The sequence below is a fragment of the Molossus molossus genome, unplaced genomic scaffold (genome assembly GCF_014108415.1).
Source record: "Molossus molossus isolate mMolMol1 unplaced genomic scaffold, mMolMol1.p scaffold_m16_p_7, whole genome shotgun sequence".
NCBI classification, from domain to species: Eukaryota; Metazoa; Chordata; class Mammalia; order Chiroptera; family Molossidae; genus Molossus; species Molossus molossus.
The window spans coordinates 29010894-29037381 of record NW_023425401.1 but is presented as its reverse complement, the minus strand read 5'-3'; the positions used below and the strand labels follow the sequence as shown (position 1 = coordinate 29037381).

General features: G+C 43.8%; 1 protein-coding gene across 3 annotated transcripts in view; it reads right to left on the bottom strand.

Moving 5' to 3' along the window:
* ICA1 (islet cell autoantigen 1) overlaps positions 1-26488 on the bottom strand; it is a 147561-nt gene that overhangs the window by 25306 nt on the left and 95767 nt on the right. For all 3 annotated transcript variants that reach the window (XM_036246877.1, XM_036246878.1, XM_036246876.1), the window contains exons 7-12: positions 22839-22964; positions 21743-21841; positions 7843-7940; positions 5810-5862; positions 2514-2576; positions 2370-2402 (exon numbers count right to left, since the gene is read on the bottom strand). In XM_036246877.1, coding sequence (XP_036102770.1) covers positions 2370-2402; positions 2514-2576; positions 5810-5862; positions 7843-7940; positions 21743-21841; positions 22839-22964 — 472 coding nt within the window. The remainder of the gene's footprint in view (positions 1-2369; positions 2403-2513; positions 2577-5809; positions 5863-7842; positions 7941-21742; positions 21842-22838; positions 22965-26488) is intronic.

The window sequence follows — 26488 nt, the reverse complement described above, 5'->3', positions numbered from 1 at the left end:
ATTTTTAAGAGGAGTAATTAATGGAGTGTTCTTTCCTTCGGTCATCCCGGTTTTCCGTGCGCTGAGAGAATATTTTTATACTCATGGCCACATTAATTTTTAAGCTGACGCTACCCTCGGGTTTGCCAACGCAGAGGAGGTAGATAGGGGAAAAGCATGGCTTGTGCCTGAAGAAGGGCTCTGTGGGTTGGCAGAGATAAAGGGAAAGGGGAAATGATGTGACATTGCATTTAACCGAGAAAATTTGTGAATTGATTTTTCTGCCTCAGAGAAACATCCACATTTGGGGGATAGGGCACAGTCGTGGCTCTATCTTTAGAGTTAAACGGAGTGCTCCAAAAAAAAAAAAAAAAAGATATGAGCTGCTATCCTGTGAAACGAAGATTGTAACTATAAACCACGGAGATCAAAGTTGTTTTTAAAAAGAAAGATATCGTGTATCTTGGCACACGCTTTGGAGGACGCTTACGGAAGTCAGCACGCGTCTGAGGCAGCAGCATTTCTGATTTGATTCCGTGAAGAAATGCGTGGTTACTAGGTTAGTGCGCTACCATTACTAAGTCAAAGACGTCCAAATCCAAAACCAAAACCTTCTTCTGTAAGAAGAGAGAAATCTGAGCCTATGCACTCATGCTTGCTCTGTCTATGTAAAAACAATGCTGGAAAGAGACATGGGGGGAGAGGGGGGCAGGGTTCGAATATTGGAATATTGAGGAAAGTGTGGGGCAAGACTGGGAGTGAAGGTTTTTTGTTTTTTGTTTTTTTTTACTGTATACATTTTATTATCATTTTGTTTGTTTTTTTTTGTACCAATGTGAATATTCCACCTATTCAAAAATTGTTTTTCTTTTAAATAATGAAATGAAATAGGAGGTAATAAAATCCAAGATCAAATTACATACACAAAAGGTTGTGAACAGGAGAAATAACAACCTTCTTAGCAAAATAACTTCAAGCATATGCAGGATTATAAATACCTTTATTAAATGTTAAGATTTGCTAAAACTAGGTGATGGGCACCTAGGGCCTGTTTTAGCCTGTATCTTACCTTTGTAAGTCTGAAATATTTCCCCCTCCAATAAATAATTTATAAAAAAACAAACAAACAAACAGGAAATGTTATTCCATCAAAAGAGTCTACCCTTAAGCCAAGGAGGAAAAGTTCCCATGGAAATGGAGGCCACCTGCACCTGCATTAACTACTTGCTTATTCCTCTCCTAACCTGGTATGACTTCAATATTTATAAGTAAGGAGCCCTTCCGATAAAATGTTCATGGACAGTCGTAGCATGTTGCTCAGTATGTTGCCTGGAAAAGGAGGAAAGCAGGTTTGTGCCCTCGGGTTCATATTCCTAAGCCCTAGAAACATAATATTCGAGTTCCGCTGTCTTTTCATTTCTGAAAATAATCTGAACCAACGCACTCTGCTTTCTAGAGTCCTTCCTCTCACACCCTGTGAAGGGAATCCAAGTCAAGCTCGGAATGAGTCAAGAAGGCCCCTGGCTCTAGTTCACCGGAGTCCGGTAGGATGACCTTGGCTCAGTTCTAGCCCTGGGAGAGAATGAAAGGCTGAGGCAGAAGACACCGGCTACTCTAGGGCTGGTTCAGACTCCCAGGAGCATCTTGGACTCCTGGTAGGTCATTAGAAATCAACCCTGAGGAGGACGGAGAGCACATGTTATGGCCAAGTTGCACGCACTAGATTTCCTGCGATGACTTGAGACTGGGCATGTCTCACACAAATCCATGGTTCTGGCTTCTCTTTTGGATGGTTATTCAGTACATGATTTGGGGCTTGATAACCCTTCGTTCGGGCCCTCACCAGCAGACTTTCCGCATTTAACTAAGGTTCAACAGTGATGCAACCCTGCACACCATTAGAACAACAGGCCCAGTCCTACTATCTCGGCGGCTTACTGAGCCCATGACACACCCTTTACACACATCTCTAGTCCTGACAACAACCCAGCAGGACTCTTCCTATTGGTTCCATTTCACAAATGAGAACAACTGAGGTTGAGAGAGTTTAAGTACGAAGCAAATTACTTCAGTCATACGGATCATTTATGGTAGAACCAGGATTCGAACCCAGGCCTGTCTGAATCTGAAAGCCATGCTTTCTTTACTACAAAGGCAACCTTTGACATCGTAACTTGTAGTTTTAGTACTCTGGCATCGTGACATTAATTATACCAAGGATGACAGAGCCACACACACTAACATGTACTTGAGCATATTTAAATTCATTTTCAAAGACAAATGACAGTCACCTATGCAAAAGATAAACATTCCATTTTCCTGCATGTAGAACCGCTATTAAAAAAAAAAAATCAAACAATTAGGACCCCCAAGAAATGCATAAATCTTACCACCTTCCTCGGGTTTCATGTTTAACAGTTCATCTATCAGTCCATTAGAAAAGGGGAAAGAAAACAAAATCACGAGTTAGATTTACTTTGTAAGGGGTCTGAGGCAAATGATTAAATTGAGTCATTGTCTTTCATCTGGATTACCTGAGCATGCATTCTGTGTCGAGCTTTTGTCTAAGGCAGAGAAAACACCTTTTCCTTCTTCCGCTGTAAATACAATGTGCAGCCGGTTGTCACAAGTTGAGAATGGTGTGCGTGTTCACATGCGATCGCAGTGCAAGGGAATCACATGGCTTCAGAGGAGATGGCACCCACACACTCACTCATGCAGGAGGATCCTCAGAGTACCTTTCACTCGAGCTACTGGCTCGCAATGAATGCCGAGTTACCAGCCCTGCATCTTTGCTTTGTTTAGTAAAACACTGATCTAACGATGCTCCTTCCATGGACAAATGTGCAACTTAAGTGACTATTACTTGATGGTGCTAATGAACTTCAGCCATACGGGCCTGGCTAAAATAAAAGGGCAGATTGCTGAGCGAAAGAAGCCAATCTGTAAAGGCTACATATTGCACGATTCCAACTATACAATGTTCTGGAAAAGGCAAAACTACGAACACAGTAAAATGGTCAGTGGTTGCCAGGAGTTTGAGGGGAGGGAGAGATGAATAGGGGAAGTCACGAGGGATTTATAGGGCAGCAAAACTATTCTGTATGTCACTGTGATGGTGGATACATGTCATTATGCATTTGTCAAAACCCATAGAACATATAACACTAAGAATGAACCCTAATGTAAACTATGGAATTTGGGTGATAAGATGTGTTAACATTGGTTCATTAATTATAACAAATGTATCACTCTGGTCGGGGATGTTGATACTGGGGGAGGCTATGTACATGTGGACACAGGGTTATATGGGAAACATTTGTACCTTCTGCCCAATTTTGCTGGGAACCAAAAACTGCTCTAAATAATGGTGTGTGTGCGTGTGTGCGTGCGCACATGCGGGTGTGTATACATATATGCACACACAATAGAACAGTCTTAAAACTTGGTTTGCTCATATGAACATTAGACTTTCTGCAGGTCACAGAATAAGAATGGCACTTGGTTTTAATGGATTCCATTCTGTGTATATACAAAACATGGTGATCAACGTTTATAGTCTCAAAATATTATGCAAATGCTATAAGCAAGTAAATATACTTCACAAAGAAAAAGGAAATTTGATACTCTGTATTGTCACAAATTATATGAACATATGATTTCTACAGGTAGGCAACTTAAATATAAATAGAATAAACCGGAGTTTACATTTTCCCACAGAACTAAAATTTTGTTTGTTTGTTAATCCTCACTCGAGGATATTTTTACATTGATCTTTAGATAGAGTGGAAGGGAGGAAGCGAGAGAGAGGGAGAGAAACATCGATGTGAGAGAGACGCATCGATTGGTTGCCTCCCGCACGGGGCCGGGGATCGAACCTGGAACCCAGGTACATGCCCTTGACTGGGAATTGAACCTCTGACCCTTTTGCTCCTTGAGCCAAAGCTCTAACCGCTGAGCCAAACCGGCCAGGGCTGAACTAAAATTTTTTGATTCGATTTCCTAGATTCCCTCAACATGATTCATGCTGTTGGTACCCAAAGGACTCTGAGGCTGGAGGGTGTGGATCAATAGAGAAATCTTACATGGCCAACGAGACCCGGCCGCCTGCCTTTTGGCCTTCTTCTGCCACTTCCTCCCTCCCTCAAGCTCTGGGACACTGTGCTTCTGACCTTCTTTCGCCTCATACTCCCATGTGCATAATCTTGGCCCGGGCTCTTTGTTTTGCTTCGACGGCTCTTGCAGCAGCACTTGACTTAGCTAGATTCCTGATCCCTCGGACAGGTGGCACATGTCTCCCTATCACGCATGCCCACAGCCCTTGTGGCTCTTACTGCCGTGGAGTTGCCCAATTACGTGTGTCGCTGTTAGATCACCACCTGCCTCCCCTTGGACTGGGAGCCCCAGCCCAGGACACTCTCGTATGTCTGGTGAACCACTGCATGCCCAGAGCCCAGGGGGTGCCTATCATACAGACGACACCCAATAAACTACTGTTGAACAAATAAACCAGTACGTGAGCAAGTGAAGCTGGCCATGCGTGAACGCAGGATGGAAACCAACGAAGAGAGGCAAAAAGTGAGGGCAGTTGTTTTCTGTTGAATGGCACACAAGGAAAAAGCAAATGAAGCAGTGAAGAGGGAGGAGGAGGAGGAGGGAGGTGAAGCGTTTGGAAAAGCAGGAAGGAGGACAGAAGGACGACAGAGGGTGGAGGAAAGGATGGCACAGGGGAACTGTCGGGGTCGACGGACTTCTCCTGTCTGCTGGAGCGCCCACGTGCTGCGCAAAGGGCCGGACCGGTAGGTGCAGGTCCGTCACTGGGAGGGCCCGGCTGACCAGGAGGCTGGGGCAATCGGAGTTCTCTTCCTATCCCCTGTCAAACCGTCCCCTGCGTCTCTGAGGATTTTGAGTCCCAGCAAAAGGCTCAGCACTATACCACCTGAGTCCTGCCCCAATGTACCATCCTCAGACTCTTTAATGAGAAGATGAACCAATGGCCCTGGCCAGGTGGCTCAGTTAGTCAGAGTGTCATCCCAAACACTAAAAGCTTGCGGGTTCAATTCCCAGTCGTGTCACATACCTGGATTGTGGATTCGGTCCCCAGTTGGAGGCAACTGATCAATGTTTCTATCTCACATCAATGTCTCTCTCTCTCCCTCACTCCCTCTCTCTCTAAAAATCAATAAGAACATATCCTCAGGTGAGGATTGAAAAAAAGATGAAGCCATGAAAGAACTGGTAATAATGGCAGGAGACGGGGAGAGCTGACAAGCCACTCCCAGCGCACGGTGTCACCCACCAATGCCCTGACCCCTTTCCTGGCCACAGGAGGGTCGGCGCCCTAGGGGTCTGGTGTCACTCACTGCAGAACCGGCCCCCTCCCAGGGAAGGCAGTGGCGAGCTCCCTGTTCCCAACAAGGACCCCACACCACAATGAAAACCATACTCACCCGACGGGATCACATGATCTTAGTGAAACTATCTCTACAGCCCCAAAGGCAGTCAGAACTAGGAGGGGTAACAGCAGAAATGACTGCATTGGTTGTAAGAAAAACAGCCCTCCACCAGTCTCGAATGTGCACGCTCCGCGATGGCCTGCTGCGGAAGTGACCGGCGGTGCTATTTTCCCGTTCAAAATAAACAGCCTCTCTCAGGAACACTCCAGGGTCCATATCACTGAGCTAGGAACACTTAAAACTGAAAGCACGTTCATACCATTTTCTCGGTTGGAAAAGAAGAAAAGCCAAGGAGGAGTGTGCCGAAAAACATAACGAGTTGGCTGTTGTTCAGCAGTAGTTAGAATCGATTCTAAATAACAATCAAAACTTACTCTTAAAACTGGAGGATTCCTTGTGCTGGTTTTCTTCCTCTAATGAAATTAACCTTAAAAGAAATAAAAAGCAGTTTAGTAGTCTAGTTCTGAAAATATATTTATGATACAGCCCGATTTTCTGCATAATATTTATTACTGCGCGCGCGCACACACACACACACACACAGCGAATGTATAGTCATTTACACGCTGTACGTTTTTTGAAGAAGGAATACATGTGCTGGCTTTCTCCTATCCCAAGGCTGGTGAGCAGTAACATATTAACATCTGAATCTGGTTTCACCGTAAGGTACCCATTTTGTAAATATCTAGGTGGTTGGTTAAGTATAACTAAGATAGATACTTAAGTTGTCTCTTTTAAAAAACACAGCTAAAAGCAATGGGCAAGCAGGTGTTTGCTCTGCTTCCTGGTGTCACAGGACAGGACACCTCCGCAGGTTAGTTCAATCATGTGAGGCTGGGAGCAGGATCACACTCCAATGCAGATGACTGTCGACTGACTCAGCTCTTACCAGACACAGGTAAGATCACGGTAGCGACACACCACCCCCTGAGACCCAGGGGGTGCCTTGGAACCGCCCTCCTCCTATAGTGGTTCATGATTACCTGCTCGCTCTGAAAAAAATTCCTGTTAAAATTTCATTGTCATTTTAACTAGTTTCTGGGTTATCCTTTCGAGCTTTTAAAAAGGAAGTACCAAAATAAAGTAGAAGTCTGAAGTTAATTAAAACTAATCGAGATGATGTTGGGTCGTTCCCTTCTGAGTCAAGGCTCGGGCTTTGACTGTAGTAACATATCTGGTGAAAAGAAGGTGCCAGGCCTCACTCCAGGCTCTGCCTCTTACTGCACCCGGCGCGGTGGGCGTCCCTTAACCCCTCTGTGCCTCACTTCCACCACCCACACGCTGGGGAGGATGCCTGCACTCATTACATGGAAGGTTACCAAGAGAATGAGTGGAGGTCACGTAAATAAAGCACCTGGCATTGTGCTTAGTACATAGTAGGTGCTCCCTAACTGGTAGCTAGCATTATTTCTATTACCAAGAATAGGTTAAATTGCTTCCCCCATACAGACCCCTGCGGTCACATTTCTCAGCCTGCCTACAGTGAACCTCAGCTTTCGTTCTGCACTCCAGACATTTTCTAGCATTTGTTTTAAGAAAAAAGGGTGTACGTGTGTGTATCTAAAATTGGCAGCAAATATTGGAGTAGGACAAATATATATATATTTGAAACTTATTTAGAAACACAGTAAAAATATAAGGCTGCTCTGCCATAAGACTGTCCCCTACATTTTTGTGTGGAAAAGGAAGAGCAAATGGGAGGGTAATCTGTTTTGGTTTCCGGGGTCAGCCCCATTCAAGGTTAACGCCGCGTCTGCAGCCCTGACACGTCAACAGAGGAGGAGGCAGATTCGCACTCCGGCTTCAGAGCGCCGGGGAGGTTTGCACCACAGACGCGGCCCGGCTCCGCACTGAGGATGCCCGGAGGCGCCTGACAGCGTCACTCCTGCAGTCACAGCTGCCTGGAAGGAAACAGCAGGTCTGAAGGGGAGAGAACATGTCAAACCCAACACTTTCAGATGATGACACCTAAGCAGGAGATGAGTTCCGGGACGTTTCATAGGCTATGTCCTCCTCTGAGACCAAAGCCAGGGGGTTTCCCATCGAGGACAGGACCTTGTGAGCGATGGTGACAAGAGGACCAGCTCGGGTCCAGAAAGCCAGCAGAAAGCGGGGCTGAGGCCACCAGACAGGCAGCAGAGAGGACACTACCCTTTCCTGCCCCACTAAACTCCTCACGGTGTGTCCCTTCCAAGGACTCCAGAAATGGGTCTCTTACTGGGGTGAGTCCCGGTCTAGGAGACACAGATGCTGGGGGGTTGGTCTCCATTTTAACACCTCTACTCTGAGAAGTGAGGGAGTGAAGCAAGCGCCCTGGGTCCGAGGCCCCAACAGACCTGGTCGGCCAGACTGCACTGCCCTCGCCTGTGGAACAGAGGTTTGTCAAGACACGTGGCCCAGGACTTACTGACTGGGCTCCTCCGCTGTGGCCTCGGGGCGCTCCCGCTGGGCCGTCTTCTTCCTTCCTTCCTTCTCTGCCAGTTTTTTCACAGGGTCTTGTAAACTCTTGATCACGAGAAATAGGTAATAAATAAGAAAAAAAACAACAACAACAAAATGAAAGACAAAGAAAGATCATCCATAACAAATTCAGCTGCTATGGGTCAAAGCAAACCTTGACTTAGAGATTTGGGGGGGTTGGGAGGGTTACCTTGAATCAGTCAATGCATAGAACTGAAATTGTATATGTTCTCAGGCCCATCCAAGAAATACTACTAGCCTAGAAAGGAAAGATGTTTTGCCACCAGATTTATGTTTTCCTTTTTTTGTAATAAGTTATTTACAAGAAGGCCTTTTGGCTATTGCTAACTTTATTTTCCATCTTTAACATGCGGCAAAGATAAACATTCTGTCCAGCTTGCAGCCCCCACGCCGACGGCAAAGAAGCTTTTCCACCCCCAAAGATGAGACGACTGTGTTTTACTTTTAATTTTGTTTGCTATTTTGCAATCTAAAAACAGCTTTTAAAAAACAAGAGAAAACAAAACCATTAAAAAAAAAAATAGAAATCGTGGCTGAACATATTCTGACACTTTAAATCCCATGAGGGGGCAGACAGGTGCATCTAAATCTCTGTAGATTAAAAACGGGTAAGAGACTTTTGATGACGCATGATTCCTTGGAGTGACCGTCCTCAAGGTTTATTAAATATTTAAGGAAAGATTTTTTTTTTTTTAAAAAAGCAACTGCCTAAAAACTGTACATCAGAGACAAAGCCTGAAAAAGCAGAACATTTCTCTCCCAGCTGAATAATGAGCTACACAAAAAGATCTCTATTTCTGGCCCTAAGTAAAATATAAACCTAGAAACTCACGAGAGACGTCTCAGGATACTCATCCTGCTTACATTTTTAGAACTACGACCGTCCATCACGTCGCTTCTCCCGCCTCCCACCTGCCCAGCCTCCACTCCTCCAGTGGGACAACTCTCACGCAGGAAGGCGACATTTCACACGCCAGCTCTGACCGGCCAGCGGTGCTGGACCGAGGGCGGGATGGACACAGTCCGCAGGCCGGGGCTCGGCATGGCAGAGCCGTGACTGACTCTGGTGTCGGCCGTGAACACCAGATGCACACTGGTGTCACCCCTCCCGACTGCCCACTCTGGCTCACTCCCTGCACAGGCCCTCATGTTACCCTGTTTCTCAAGAACCTACCAGGTAGGGCCTTATTTCTTTCCACTTCTGATCTAAACCTCTCTGCCTCATTTTAAAGCTCTTCTACAATGTGACCCTGTCTTACTATCCCAAGTGACTTCCCACGAGCCCCCAAAGGTGAGCTTCCCGCTCAGTTAGGCCTGTCTCCGATGTACCACTCGGTGTCTTCCTCTCTCTGTTCGTCCTGCTTCTGACCAAAGAGTGCTCTACGTATCTGTCCACCCTCAGCCGCATGTCAGTCTGCGCGAAGCCCAGAGGAGTTACCACTGTTTCCAGAACGCTTCGTGTGACAAGCACGCGAAATGCAAGCAAGTCCTTCTGTCGCCAAAGCGCATTTACAGTTTTATTAACATGAGACTATGTTTATTCTGGTTTTTTTTTTTAATCCTCACCCAAGGACACTTTTCAATTTATCTTCAGACAGAGTGGGAGGGAGGGAGGGAGAGAGAGAGATCCATGTGAGAGAGGCACATCGATTAGTTGCCTCCTGCACGATCCTGACCAGAACCGCAACCAAGGTACGTGCCCTTGACCGGAATCAAACCCGCAATTCTTTGGTCTGCAGGCCAACGCTCTGACAGCTGAGCCAAACTGGCCAGGGCTATTCTGTATTGTTTTGGCCCTTAAAATATTTTTTAAATTAGAAAAACAATAGAACCATATGTAGAATGCTAGTACAATTTAAAAAAGAAAAATTACTCATAATTTCACTTCCCCCAAATAATGAGTAATTATTTTCATGTATTTCCTTTCTTTTGTTCATACTTATACTAATTCTATAGTTGGGATCTGTGTGTGTGTGTGTGTGGGGGGGGGTGTATTTTATAGACAGTATATTCCTTTAACCAATATAATTTGTGTCATCATTTCATAACCAAAAACACCTTTTTGTTCTTGTTGGTATTAATCCTCACCTGAGGATATTTTTCTATTGATTTTCAGAGAGTGGAAGGGAGGGAGGGAGGGGTTGGGGAGAGGGAGAGAGAGAGGGAGAAAGAGAGAAAGAGAGAAACATTGATGTAAGAGAGACACATCGAATGGTTGCTTCCCGCAAGTGCCCTGACTGGAGCCACGAAATCAAACTGGCAACCCCGGTACGTGCCCTTAACTGGGAATTAAGCCCGTGACTCTTCGGTGTGTGGGTCGATGCTCTAACTGCTGAGCCACACCGGCCAAGGCAAAGAAAGAAAAGAAACACTATTATAGTGAAGAATATAAAAATGGTTTTATCTATCTTACACATTTAATATTGAATTAAAGTATATAAATGTACATTTAATCATCATTATTCTAATGTAGAACCAAGGTTTTCTCATTGAATATACGTCCCGGATTAAATATCTGAAGCATTTTTCTTGCATAAACCACATCGATAAGGTATTGCCATCATTTTTAATGACTCCCTCTTTCTGGGCAGTTAGGTTAGTACACTCAGTCAACAAATAGTTTTTGAGCACCTAGGTGCTGTTTTGTATGCTAGGAATATACGAGTAAACCCCAAGATAGACAAAACCATCCGCTAGTGATGGACCTAGGCAGAGGATTAAAACAGAGAGACAGAAAGTGATTGGATCACTACTTCAGTTAGCAGGAATGTTCTCTGGGAAGTGACATTTCAACTGAGAGCTAAGTGACACGTGGAAGCCAGCCAAGTGCAGCTCCGGCAGAAGAGGGGCCCCGAGTGCAGAGGCCTGAAGGTGGGAAGAGCTGGGCTTGTCTGAGGAACAAAAAGCACGCCGCTGGGCCTGCAGGACAGCACGCAAGAGGACAAGACTTATGAGACCGGGATAAAGAGGTCAGCAGGGGTCACCCAGGGAGAACATTCCTTTACCCACATTCATCAATATTTAACATTTTGCCTCATTAGTTTCACCATATTCTTGTCCTCTTTCTCTCTAATGCATGCGGGCGAAATGGAATCCACCGCGCTCCCGGCCGGAGTGGGAAATGCTGCACGGACCAGTGCTGAACAAACGTGGAATCGGAATTCGGACTGTCGTCTAGGTGTTTGGTTTTTTAGACTATGTAGCCCAAAGCATCTGGTAAAAGTGGGGTACGTGTGTGTGTGCATGTGTGTGTGTGTGTGTAGTTTGGAAACGTACAACCTTAAGGCGGAGTTCAACAGATGTCAAGACTTACTCTTTTCAACAGATCTGCCAATCACAGCATTTTATATTCACACACACACACACACACACCCTTGGTGCGGTTTCGCTTCCCAAAGAGTGGTCCAACCCTGGTCAAAGAAAAGACGGGAGTTTTTCCAGCCAAGGTTCCAATGGCTCCAAGACTCACTTTTTGATTCTGTGACACTGGCCCCGGCCTCCTGCTTTGCTCGATTATCTTTTCGCTGCATTTCCTTTTCATCCCGCAGAACGAGGCCGGGCCAGGACACAGCAGCTCCCGGCCGGGCTGTGTCCAGCTGCCAGGGCGCTCGCCTAAGCCCCTGAGATGCCCTTGACAGCTCCACGGTTATCATCCCCCCTGTCTGCAGCCTGACCCCCTCACAACCACACTTGAACAGCTCTCAGACAATCCCTTTGTAATGTAAACCACTCCTTCCTTCTTTTCAACCCTTCCCCTGTTTGGCCATTAGCAGGGACTCAATTGTCGGCTCCTGTCACCACAATCACAGTTAAATAACTATTGTGCTTCACCAGCAGAATGGCTGCCATTCCAATCACCACTTTAATTTATTATTAATAATTCCTGTGACAAATGCTCCTGTCGTCCTGCTATTACCATTGTCCCTTCAATAATCTGGCTGTTGCCACTTTAAAGAGATGCTAAGTATGTACTTGTTGATTGATAAACTAATGTACATAAGGTTACACTGCAAAAATGAGAGCTCTTTAACTAGGAAATTCAAAGGCTCAGGAGAGTAATGTAAAAAGGTTTATAAAACCACAAGCAAAAAATAATACCCAGCTCATGGGATTGTTTACTAAATATTAGAATTCTGAACCAAGGGGAATTGCGTGTGCACACACAGAGCGGCGTTCCTAAGATATCGTTCCACAGAACTCGCCCGTTTACACTAGACAATGCAGTGATTTTTAGTCTAGTCGCAGAGTTAAGCAACTGTCACCACAATCAATTTCAGAGCATGTGCAAGGGGCATCTCTTAAAGTAAGAGTTTTAGATCAACCAAGCTAAACACTTTTCTATATAGCAGAGGGGAAAAACCCCCCACAACAACGCATATGGAACTCGTTTCTTACAAAGATGGTATACATTGAAGAGATGAGAGGCTTAGAGGAACTCTGAAACATCACAGAGGACAAATCATGTCCCCTTTCCTCTCTCAAAATTAGCCCCTGGATGTGACTGTCAGATACAGGATATGCTACACGGAGGACTCTCCCCAAGGTTTCATTAAAATGCCTAACTGGGGGCTGGGGTGGAGGCGAATTCTTTAAAGTCCACAACTCAGCTGAAAACACTTAACCCTGTAGCATCCATGCAAGTCAGAGGTGATAGCACTTTCTTTGTGACATGCACACCTGCTCAGGCATAATGAATCTAAGAGGCTCGACTGACTGCAGAGGAGGCAGCCATCAGATGGAACTATTTTGTATCACGGGCTGATGGAAGCCACATTCAAATCCATGTCCAGAAACGAAATGTCAAAGCATTCTGTTTCTAACCCCCACACCCGCTAGGTCCTCCATTAAAATTGCTCGTGAAAATCACCACTATCAGCAGCCACACAGCATCAGACGAAACTGCAAAGTTCTCTGCAGAGGAAAGAATGTTTTTGGATGAAGGAACCTTTCTCTGTTTAGGCTCCACTGACACGCTAATAGTTTCCATCAATGCTTAAACGGTTTCAGGAAGCACACACGCGATATATAAGATCAGCGTGACAGAGGAAACGCACAGACCGAGCTTGCAAAAGTGTCTTAGAAAGGAAACAGCCTAATATAATAATGGGAGTTACTACTTCCTATATTAGGAAAATAAAAAGCCAGAGCAACAGTCATCTGAATGAAAGCAAAACTACTCAGCAAACAAATTTCACAGACAAAAGGCCAGCAGCCAGCCCCGATATCTGACCTAAATTTAATGTCTGACTTTGACAATTGGATAACATTTTCTCTAATCTTTAATCACGGCACTTAATTTTCTTACGCTGCCTCCCATTAGTTACACTGGTATGCATAAGAAGGTGCCAAGTACTGTCCATAAAAGGAAAGAAAAGTGCTTAAAATAGTGAGGCATGGTCAAAAGATGCTGGGCTCGGTTGGGTGTGTATGTTTGTGTTTATATAATTGGTAGCACATGAGGAATAAAAAGCAGAGAACTGTGTACAAGCCACGCAATTCATGGACACAAAGCATGTGCCCTCCCCACCCATGCAGTTATAAAGTTATACATTTATGAAGACACTATGTAAGGAACACTATTAATCTAGGACCAGAAGGTACCCTTGAGTGGTACTATAGAACAAAATGTTAGAGGGTAAAGTTAGAGAAAAATAAACACAATCGTAAATTATATAACATTATCCTTTAAAATAAGAAGAAAAATGATACTGCGAAGGTATAATAGTGTCCTGGAAAGAGATGGAATTTGGAAATAGTATATGGAGTGCTGTGACATAAAAAATGGTCTCCCCCTCCTCCCCGGTTGGGGCCTCTGTTTACCCATCAGAACAATGGGACTAATATCAAGTCTACCTTTTCCGGGACATGGTGAGGATTAACTGAGATAATGCTTCTGCACAGTACCAAGCTCATGGTAAGCGCTCAAAATGTGCTTTCTTATCAACGACTCTTAAAAACCTAGAAGGAATCAGATGTCGTAAGGGTTCATCCTGTGTTAGGTACTGTTCTGCATGTTTGACACCTCTCACAAAACCCAGGGAAAGAGTGTAGTCCTGATTTCCTGACATGAAAAGAAAGACTCAGAGAGGTGAAGCAACTTGCTTAAGGCCATTCAACAACTAACAGGTAGAAGCAATATTTGAACCCAGGTCCTTACAATTCTATGACTGGTTAAGAAACAGTAATAGCCCTGGTCAGTTTGGCTCAGTGGTTAGAGCGTCGGCCTGCGGCCCAGAGAGTCTTGGGTTCAATTCCGGTCAAGGGCACATACCTCGGTTACAGACTGGTTCCCAGCACTGGTTGGGTCATGTGGGAGGCAGCCAGTAAATGTGTTTCTCTCACATCCATGTTTCTCTCTCTCTCCACCTCCCAGTCTATCTGAAGATAAATAAAAAATATCCTCCCGTAAGGATTTAAAAACAATTATTAAAAAAAAAAGAAGAAGAAGAAGAAGAAAGCAGTATCAAATAGCAAAGCCAAGAACAAGTGCCAAGGAAATCGAGAGGACTTCATTCCCAATTCCCAAGGAAAGCTCATGGGCCCCCAGGTATCTGAGGGGCTCACATGTAAAATGCTTTTGCCCACAAGCAAACACCTTGACTTTTACTTTTAACCTTTAAAATTTTTTTTGATTGACTTTAGAGAGAGGCCGGAAGAGAGAGCGAGAGAAACACTGATTGGTTGTCCCACTTATTTCTACATTCATTGGCTGCTTCTTTATGTGCGCACCCGCAACCTTGTTGTTTCAGGCTTATATTTCAACCACTGAGCTACTCGGCCAAGGCTTTACAGCTGTACCTTTTATTTATTTGTCTATTTTTTTAATCCTCACCCAAGGATCTTTTTCCATTGCTTCTTAGACAGAGTGGGGGAGGGGAGAGAAACATCGATGTGAGAGAGACACATTGATTGGTGGGCCCCTGCATGACCCCCACCAGGGCCGCGGATCAAACCTGCAACCCAGGTACATGCCCTTGACCGGGAATCGAACCGCGCCCCTTCCGTCCGCAGGCGGACGCTCTGACTGCTGCGCCAAACCGGCCAGGGCTGGCTGTACCTTTCAGAGGTGGCACTTCTGCTGTCTCCCACTCTTGCCTCATGGCCAGAAGTGCCACCTGGAAGAAATGCCCCCTGGCAGAGGGAGAGCGTGAGCATGCTGTGCCCAGACCCACCCAACCACGCCGGGTGTGCGGCCTTGGGCAACTTACTAGGCCTTTCTGAGCTCCAGTTTCCTCCCGGACACGCGGAGACCAGAACAAGCACGCCCATCTTCCCGAGGTTATTCCGAAGGTTAACTATAATGTATGCATTTCATTTTCTATATGCCAACCTAACAGTATTCTTAATTAAAATACCCAACCTTGGTACGTCAGAGTCACACGCAGCATGACAACTCTCCTAGACATGACTACACCTCGCCCTCAGCCGAGTGCTTGGCATCAAGTAACCACCCACGCAATGATCCATTTTCCCTTCCCCTCGATGAAGAGTGAGGGAATGAGAAGAGGTGGGGGTAGGGGAAGAACTCAGTGCTGTGAGGAGGGCCTGAGCGACCAGTTGCCCAGAACAGACATCAGTCATCGTGAGAGACGGATGAACGAACACCCGGCCACACTCTGGCTTGCCCACCTCAGATTTCAGTGGTGGCCGTGGTCAACCCCTCTGACCACTTCTCTCCCAGTGACCTGGCTGCGTCCCGATTTGCTGTTTGCAGTGATCTGGCTGGGGGCAGCCTGGGTAAGAAACAAGACATCTCTCTGCTAAATGCTGTGTAGAGTAATGACACTGAGCGAAAACTTGCAAGTCTAAGAGGATATTCTGGATGCTCGCCATGAGTAATTGCCATGTGGGGACTGGCAACGAAAATAGCATTGCAGAGATATTTACCCAATTTTCATAAAAACTATTATGGCTTTATTTTCAAAGCAAGTAACTACAGAGCCATGTGGCTTGTCGGTAAATGCTCGAGTGATTAACTGAGAAATGTGGAGGTGGGTGGAAGAAGGCTGTTAGGCACATGAGCCTGAGAAAAATAAAATTTAAGAAAAGATGGGTTTTTTCTTCTGGGTTGTGAAAGCTAAAGGCATCCTGGTCTCCAGAAGGATGCTCACATCACAGTGCTAAGCCTGGGACCCCAGGAGACAGGAGGAAACAGTGGCGCACATCTGTTTCAATGGTTCCTTTTGGACATGCTCAGAGTTAGGTTTTCCAATGCAGGTTTCCTTCGTTCGGAATCTGGCACAGACTAAGAGCCAGCTGCAAAGCCAAACTACATTTTCAGAATGAGCACTGTTGCAGGGGTGGGAGGTTCTCCTTCCTTGCTAGCTTGCATCAGATGAGCTCGGATCGGCCTGCAGGGCTGATGGAAAGGGTTGGGAAGGAGCTGCCGGAGCATCTTTGGGAGTCGGGGAGGGAGAGGGCTGGGTACCTGGGCGAGGTCTGAGACACCTGCTATCCACTGCCATCCACAACCTCGCTTGTGAAGCTCACTGCTGCACCAACCATCCAGGGTGAAAATGGTGAGCAAGAAAGAAACTTAAGCTGAGCTAAGGAACCTGGCAACCTCAACAAACACTTCTGTATCGATACTGCAATGGCTGTCCAAGGCCACTACGAGATTCCTGGTTAGTGCATCCCTATTACCCCCACCCAGGGCAACTGGTGCCACCACCACAGCTGCCACCATTACGGCCACCACCACCACCACTCAACTGGAAAGTGAAAGAACTGGATTGAAAGCCAGGCCTGCTGGCTCCCAAGCTTTATTCTGTATCCAGAGTCAAAAACCAGGCTTTCCTCTTAAAACATTGGAACGAGTGCATCACAGGAAGACACTTTGCTACCAGGCATTTTCATTAACTACGGCCACTCTGGCCTCTTTAAAAATACAAAATACAGAGGGACACACCTTCCCTTCCACAGGCTCTGAAAGAGTGTGTCCTCTTTTTCAAAGGCCCCACGATACTTCTCTATGCAGACCTCTAACTCAAGCCACGTGCCAGCGTGGCAGACAAGGACGCAAAGGCCACTGATACAACCGGAATTTGAGATTTTCCAGAGAAAACCCACCTGACTCCTGATCTCCCCCACCCCCATGCCCGTTCCGGATCCAGGGGCATGTGTAAGTAAACCATCCTGGAAGGGTGAACAAGTGTGACCACACCTGAGGGCTGGTGATTTAAGGCAGTACCGCTTGCCCACAGACAGCATTTCACTTCGTTATTTTTTTAAAATAATGCTTTAAACGCTAAATCTAAATTACTTCCTCTAAAAAAGTGACCGTGTTTTCGAGCTAGGCAGTCACATTCTACCCCTGTCCCATGACTTGATCATTTCTACCATGTGAAAGACATCCCGAGGATTTAGAATCAGTACCAAATTAACACATTAATGATAACTCAGGCAAAATGCATATGCTTACTAGCATTTTAATGAATCAACAGATATTTATTGTTTGAAAATACGAGATTATGGCACTGCTTGTTTTATTGGAAACCACTTCAAAATAGTCTCTCTGCTTTAAATTTGAGCTGTTAAAATTATTAGATAAGAAAATTTTGTAATGCTAAATTTTCTATAAAGTTAAAATTCAACAAAAATCTATCATAAATTAAAAGAGAAAGACTGTGTCACTAACAGTAGAGTCAATAGGTTCCCATCAGGCCTAAGTAAAAGCTGTTGTCACACACACAAAAACACTACCACAAAATATTTACAAAATGTCAAAACAGTGACTTGGATATTCTTCAATTCACTCGTATAACAAAATTATTTTGAAAAAGAACTATACATATTTTCTAGAGAAAGACTCATTAGAAATTACACTTGAGCTTCTGGGGCATGAGTTATAGCCCTGCAATTCTGAAGCAAAGGACTCTTCCCTCCAAACAGGATGCACCAAGTGTTTAACACATTAATTATCATCCTTCATCAAGCATAAAACTAACAGTCAGGAAATACAGCTGTGATGGCACAATTATCAACACACTCAGAATACACCCTGCAGCAAAGAAAACAAATGGGTTGCTTTTCATTAACAGAGCCTGGCAAAGCTTTCCAAAGACAATGTTTTCTTTCCAGCCAGAGACCCAAAAGGCATTTAAGGGGCTATTTATTTAGGTAAATCCAGAGAACAAATCAATCGTGAAACTATCTATTTACATTTCAAAGTATCCATTATCAATACAGAGTCTCATTCAGAAGAAAATTATATACATTAAAAGATGACTTGATCAAGTTAAAATCTAAATATAAGGCATGTATTTAAAAAATATATTGGTGCAAGCGGGTTGGTGAGTCAGGTGACGCCCTCAGGCTCGACGGTGATATGTGATATGGAGGGTGCTGAAAGTTTTCCTTATGGCATACAACAGGAAATGCAATGTGCCTCTATCTACGCAGTGATGGACTGTGTAATAACAGGATTCTATTATACAAGTTTGAATCTATATAAAAAATAATTGGCTATTAGCTTGAGATTCTAGATGAATAGCATTCAAGAGATGCAATAAAAGCATAGTTTATTTGGTTGACTTCTGGACACTTAACATTCTTGATATTACCATAATCATATTACACCTTAACAGATGTATTACTCCTACTGAGTTTCTATTACAATTAAACCATAAACTGGTACTTAAACCATAATTTAAGGAAGGCTCTGGGGATGTAAAAGGCAATGAAGAGTCATCTGCCCCAAATATTTGCAATTAAGTCCTGAACTATTGCCATCAAACTTTCACTAAATTTTCTGCCCAGAAATCCTCTAACATAATCAGCTTGATCCTCTCTGCAGGATTAAATATCATGGCAAAAATTAAGGAGCCATATTTCCTCAGCACAGGAGGCCGGAGATACACAGAAGGATTCTTCTATTCTTGTGGCACAAATTCAATATCATATTGTACTTTATATGCAATTAAGTCACCTGAGCTTCTTTGAAGTTGTATTTGGGGGTAGGCATCATTTCATCTCTACCTGGCTGATTTGTGTTATGGATAGTTGTCTTTCAAAAGACAACCTCTGAAGTTGTACATATAAAATAAAATCTGATGTATATTGTGCCTTAACATAAACTCTCTGCCTTAGCAAAAAATAGTCCATGGTATTCTGCTCAGGCCTGTGTAAGAAATATAAATATATTTATATAAATATAAATATAAATGAATTGTACTAATTTTAATCAATCTGAAGATATCAATTAAATCCATCTGATCTAGTGTATCATTTAAGGCCTCTGTTTCCTTGCTGGTTTTTGGTCTGGAAGATCTATCCATTGATGTCAGTGGGGTGTTAAAATCCCCTACTATGACTGTATTACTGTTGATCTCTCCTTTTATGTTCATCAAGATTTGCTTTACATATTTAGGTGCTCCTAGGTTGAGTGCATAACTGTTTACAAGGGTTATATCCTTTTGTTTGGTTGCTCCCTTTATCATTATGTAGGGTTCCTCTTTATCTCTTCTTATGGTATTCGTTTTGTTTTCAAGTCTATTTTGTCAGACATAGGAACCGTTACCCAGCATTTGTTTTTTGTTGTTGCTAATCCTCAACCAAGGATATACATATTTTTTTCTCCATTGATTTTTAGATAGAATGAAAGGGAGGGATGAAGGGAAGGGGGAAAAGAGTGAGAGAGAGAGAAACATTGATGTGAGAGAGACACATTGATTGGTTACCTCCCGCACATGCCCCAACTGGGCCTGGGGATCAAACCTACAACCCAGGTACGCCTTTGACCCAAGAATCAAACCTGCAACCCTTCAGTGTGCAGGCAGACACTCTAATCACCGAGCCACACTGGACACGGCTGTTACCCAGCTTTTTTTTCATTTCCATTTTCAAAAAATATCCTTTTCCTTCCCTTTTAATCCGTGTGAGACTTTTCTTCTGAGGTGAGTCTCTTGTAGACAGCATATTATAAAGGTTTTGTTTTCTTATCCATTCAGCTACCCCATGTCTTTTGATAGGAGCAATTAAGCCATTTACATGTAAAGTGATTACTGATAAATATGTATTTATTGCCATTTTATTCTTTATAACTATGTTCCTTTTTTTTCTTTCTTCTAATTTTAATCAATGGGCCTTGGTCAGGACAGCTGCTTCCTAAGGTGCTAAAAGCAACAGTAAATCACCGGAAAGGAATGCAGTCCTTACCCACAGTGGCAACACAGCGCCGCGACGAGGAAGGCTGTGGGTTCACTGTGTGCGGGGCAGGTGGCTGGACAGAGGAGGACACATGAGAAATGAAAGGTCCCTCCCCTCAGGTGCTTAGAGTCCAGTTGACAGAACAAGAAAAGGCACATTCTGACCATTCATGCAGCCTCAGTTAGCAAGCAAGTGACCAGCTGACAGAGGAACTGTGAAGAGCAAACCCTGTGGCCAGGTGTCCTGTCTGGTACCAGGTCAGGTACATCACAAGGTAAGTGGTCCGTCTTGGGTTCCTCTTGGGACATTCCTTTAAAGGGCCAGGGCCTTAAAGGGTTTCTGTCTTAGTATTTTTGTAGATGAAGTGACATTATAAACATCTCAAAATCAAAGAGGTGTTTAATGGCAAAAAAAAAAAAAAAAGCTTTCTAATGTTTGTTAAGCAAGATGATCAGACACAAATGAAACTGAAATATTAGAAAGAAGGTAATTTCGAAGTGCACTTTAAGAAGTTCTTCCCTGGTCTTTTCCTTTTAAGGATATGACCTGGTACCCAGTGTTCATTCATCATTCTTTTTTATTGTAGTTGTTAATCCTCACCCAAGAATATTTTTCCATTGATTTTTAGAGAGAGTGGGAAGGAAGGAGGGAGAGAGAGAGAAACATCAATGTGAGAGAGACACATCAACTGGTTGCCTCCCACACGACCCCAAGCAGGGCCAGGGATCAAACCTGCAACCCAGGTATGTGCCCTTGACCGGGAATTGAGCCCATGACTCTTTGGTCCACAGGCTGACGCTCTAACCACTGAGCCAAACCGGCCAGGGCTGCTCACCATTTTTCAAATCCTTTTAGAAACCAAATCACTTCCTTATCTTGACACGCACTCACCCTGAGTAACCATTACAGAGCAAAACGATTCCATGTTCAGTTGCAAAGCTGAGAATCAGACATTTTGCATGTACCCCTTGTTGAGTTGAGAAATAATTGAGTTTGAAGTTGCTTTTTCAATTAGAAACTATTACTATAATCTTAAAGACAAATCCAATTCTATATTGGATGGTATTCATGAAATACAATGTTGTCAGAAGTAAGGAAGAAAAAATACCTTCTCAATTGAGCACATTTGCATTCAATAGTTAAAAAGTAACAGGGTGCACTTGGCTTGTACAATCGTCCTTCAGCAATGCCCAATAGCATTTTAAAGGAGCAGGGCCCACCCTCAGGCTGGGGTCACCACAATTCATCTCCTAGTAACACAAACCCCAAGGTTCAACCTTGGTATTTGGATTGTTGTGGCTTTGAATATGATGCAGTAAAAAGGACTCCATTGGGGGCTCTGGCCGATTGCTCAGTTCTTAGAGTGTACTCCCCTATATCAAAAGGTTGTGGGTTCAATGTCCATTCAGGGCACATACCTAGGTTTGATCCCTGATTGGGGCGCATATGGGAGGCAACTGATTGATGGTTCTCTCTCACATCAATGTTTCTCTCTCCATCTCTCTCTCTTGCCCTTCCTCTCTCTAAAATCAATAAACATATCATTAGATGAGGATTTAAAAAAGGGCTCTTGCTGGGGGCACAGTTCTCACTCTAATGCCTGGGGGCGGTCAGAATAATGATGCTGGCTGTGACGGACACTCTAATAGAAACGAGAATGGCCTCTCTAGCCTTCATACCTTCAGTGTAGTGAATTCATATGGTTGATAACCTTTGAAGCTCTCATGGATGGCTGCCATAGTGTGAGAAGTTTTCTCCCAAAAATGAAGCAGAGTGGTCTGCAAAGAAAGACAGGAAAGCTGTTAATGTTTTGAATGCCCCGTTCCAGTCATGGGCCCCAGAGTAGTGGCTGTCAAGGTCCTCCAAAATATGATTCCAATCCAGCTCTGCAGACTTGTTTCCCATTAGCCTCTACTTATACCCTCTATTTCAGCCAAACTAATGCCCGCCTGTTCCCCCAAACACGCGGATGCCCGCGGCTTGTGTGCCCTACCACCTGGGACATTCTCCTCTCCATTCCCTTTGTACTTATTCCAGGTCTATCCTCCCAAACCCAGGGCTAATCATTAACACTCTACTTTTGTGATCCCGACTGATTCAATTTCTCCTCTTTAAATGCTTGTCAGATTTTGCAGAACCTATTTTACTTAGCACATCCCGTTCTGTCCTTGAGGTACAGAAAATATAGTCAGACTTGACTGTCTCAGTCGTCCTTCCTGAACCTTAGGTTCTTTGGGGACAGGGAATCTGGTCCTGTTCATTTGTACATACTCCCTCCCACGCTAGAGTTCAGCCTCCCACGCTCGGTTGGTGCTCCTGTGACTGCTGGTGGATACAAAGTGCTAACCCGAGGTTCACAAGAGACAAAATCAAATTCATTAAATGACAACAGCCTGACGAGTAAGGAACAAGAAGTACCGGCACCAATGCCAAATTCAGAGGCGGCTTTCTCAAGGATATGAGACAGCCTGGTACATCGCACAGAGTGGGATTTGGAAAGGCACACATGGGGGGGAGGGGGCAGGGCACTCAGGCAGAAAGCGCCACCGAAGCCAACGCAGGGAAGTGGGAAATGACAGTGTGTGCACAGGGACTGGCCAACACTGGGTTTGATCAAACTGCAGTCCACGAGAAGGGAGCGATGCAGGAAGTAAATCACGAGAAAGGCACTCAGCACTTCATCATGCCCAAACAATACTTTTAGCTCAAACACCGATTTTCCTGTCACCCACACCTAACATTCTCGGTTCACTGTAACAGACACCGTTTTGTTACCTGGTATGTTGCTAGCATATGAGACAGGAGATTGCATCTGCTAGCTCCGAGGAGATCCACTTTTTGACACACGTCCATCTTCAATTTGTCAAAGCTCTTTTTGGCAAGGCGTACTTGTGCTTGGACCTATGAAAGTAAAAGGAACCACTCTGAACCAATCAATCTCTTAAGTAGTTAAAATTGGACGGTTAGAAAAGACCAATACTGGGCTTATCTCTTTCATATAAGAACACTCACCTTTGAAAACGCCAGGCAAGCAAGATCCCACAACATCCATTCTTTACCTCCAGAGGACCTCACCGGCAGCACTGCATATCATGATTATATAGCAAACTTACCATCCTAATTATATTTTTCAGTCAAATATTAAAATTCCTCTCCTCTCAAGCCATTTGCAAACTGACCAGAGTGGGGAGAATTCTGCCCTATTGAATTCCTATCGTTCTTTGAACCTGGCTTCCCCGAGGCTTCCCCGAACGTTAACATCTTACATAACATGCTACATTTGTTAAAAAAAGAAAGAAAAAAAAAAGAAATTAATACTGATACAATCCTATTAACAATAGACATTACTTTGATTTTTTTTTTTTTTTTTTTTTTTTTTTACCAATTTACGTCCTTTTCTATTCCAAGATCCAATCTAGGATACTGCAAAGGGGAACTGTTATGCAGCCTAAAAATTGACCTCCATAGACAAACTTCCAAAATTTTTAAACTGAGTATGTACACAAACAACCCTTCGTCCATGCCTGAACCATAGAGTAATTCAGGGACAGAGTGAAGGTAAGGAAAAGATTCAGGGTCATCTATTCTATATATGATTTGATAATAAAGTAGAAGGTTTTAAAGTTTAATACAGCTACATTAAAAATGGTGATGGTAAAATTCCTCTTTCCTCCAATCTGAGGCATCATCACATCATATTTTAACCAGAGAAAGACAGCTGGGTATGAATTTATCTCGGCTAATTTATGTGGTGGTGGTGGTTACCAGGTAGGTACCTGTGAGCTGTGAGTAGTGACAGTTTTTTATTACAGGACAGATAGCGGGGGCAAGGACAATGCCCACCTTAATCACCAGTATATGATCAGCATCTGGCGGCCTGGGACAAAGCAGATGCTGAATACATATTGGTGACTGAATGAAGACATTTTCCAGGACATTTCATAAGGTAAATTACCTGTGTACCATTGTAGAGCATCATCCTTAGAAGTATGATTTTATTTTATAATAAAGATAAGCATGAAGATTATTTAATATAAAATACATTAATTTTTAACACTAATACGACTAATTTACATTCACAGCTTATAATATTATAGGGCATGATATAATAACAATGGATACATTTGTAACAATTTGACAATTGAAACAATTTAATAGATGTAATTCACAATAGACAGGAGAGGGAGGCCAGCCATGATGAGCAGAGCCCCGACCCCCCACCCCCACCCCCAACCCCACAGCTAACCACAGACTCAGGAGTGAGCCCAGCAGAGATCAGAATTATCCTGATAACCCACAGACTTGTGAGCAATAAACATTTTGTATTGTTTTAAGCCACTGAGTGTTACAGTTGCTTATTTCAGGGCATCATTGTGGCCATAGATAACAGATATAAATGGTATGTAGGTGGACAATAAAGGCTTCTGACATGGGGGATAGCTGAGATGGGTCTGAAAGCTTGACATAGTAAATGCAAGGTATCTGCAAGACCGGCAGGCTTATGGGGAGGTTCTAGGTTTCTAACTAAATGCAAATTAATACTTTTGTGGGGATGTGAATGATGCTTTCTCCTTTACATTAACATAATCAGTTACTCATAGATATTCCTTTATCCTAAGAGAACACTTATTTCCCTTGCTTATAATACAAAGCTCATGAATTAATATGCTTTGAAATGTGCCCTAATTGAATTTTGTTTGCATTTTCGTAAAGTAATTTTAGAAACCTAGAAGACGACTTCAACACTTGACCCAGCGAGTTCTGAAAGGCCATATGCTTTGTGTGTCAACAATGATTATTAAAATACTTAATGCACTGCTGAGTTTCCAAATGTTGCGCCCTTTCCCTGCCAAACAAGGAGGATGTTACACTGTTGGGCATTTTGAATACGGTCAAGTTCATTTACTATTTTGTGCTCCATGTCTGCTCTCCAAAACACATTTCCAGTCTGCAGCCTGAGGACAAAACACCAAGGACACAGGCAGGCACAGGCCACCATTGAGAGTCTAACTCCATGTGCCTCCAGATGCACTTAAGTGAAAAATGTTTGATTATTATTCCTTTCAATCCCAGATAAATTACATTCGATTGCATAAACATCTTGTGGAGCTCCTCTGTTTTTCATGGTCCTTTAAAAGTCTTCAGTCAAATAAATGTACCCTTTGTTTATTTCTTAATTTTATTTCTGTTGCTCCACCTTTCTCCTCTTATTCTCCAAGTTCCAGGAAATGATCATGCATATTAGACGCTCTTTATGACCCTGCTTTCCCCAGGCTACAGAAATGCGATTTACCAGATACAGAGCCACGTCTCAAACTGCCAAAACTACAGGCCACTCCTCTGTCCTTACTCCTCCTAACCTGAAATTCTACCTCCTAGCCCCAACTTGACCTACATATGGTGAAGCCAAAGCTATTTATCCTCTTAGTTCAATCTGGTTTCCCCATCCAATGGGGAAGGTCTTTATATTACCCCACAGCCAAATACTTCGAAAGTAGTTTTGTATTTTTTATAAGTGTTTTCTTTCCTTTAAAAACAAAATAAAGAAAAACTGCAACTCCTACTTTTATTACATTTTCTTCCAGAGTAAGGAAGGCTCTGCCTCCCTCCCTCCAACCATTCATTCAGCAAACATTTACTTTCTTCTACATGCTGGGAGCAGTGAGTAAAATGGACATGGTCTCTGTCCTCTTCCACTGGGCATTTTCATATCAGTGAGGGAATAACGACAAACAGAGTGTGGGGTGCTCTCAGCCACACCGTGCCACACAACATTTGCCAAGAAATCTGACTGAGAAGACGTTCTCCAAAGAGCAGTCCATAAGCTCTATTCTGAAGTACAGAGCATAATTACCTGTGCAAGGAGAGAGAGAGAGAGAGAGAGAGAGAGAACTCTAGCAGAGAGGGAAGCATGTGCAAAGGCCCTGGGGCAGAGGGCAAGAAAGCAGGTCCTAGGAGGCCAGTGTAGCTAGATTGTTGAGAGAAAGCAGAAGGGTGGTATGAGATGAGGCAAGAGAGGTGGGTTGGGGCACATCCTGGAACAGGAGCCTTGTAGGCATGCTCAGGATTTTAGGTTTTATCCTGCAAGCAGTGGAAAAACATTGAAGGCCTTGTAGCATAAAAGACATAGGATCTTACTTTCAGTTTGGAGTGATCTCTCACTATGGTGTGGAGATGGTTAGGAGGAGAGAGATGAGGGTAGGTGAGGACAGGTCTAGAGTTAATGGGAGAGATGTTGGTAGCTTTAGACTTTGGTAGTGGTGCTGGATATGATAAAAGTGCTCTGGCTCCTATGTATTTAAACACCCCAAACCTAATATCATTGTATAACTTGCCTTTTTCACCAGATGCTTCTCATGGACACCTGTCACCTCTTGTGGACACCTGAGACCACATCAGAATTCATTTCTTTCCAACCAGCTCTC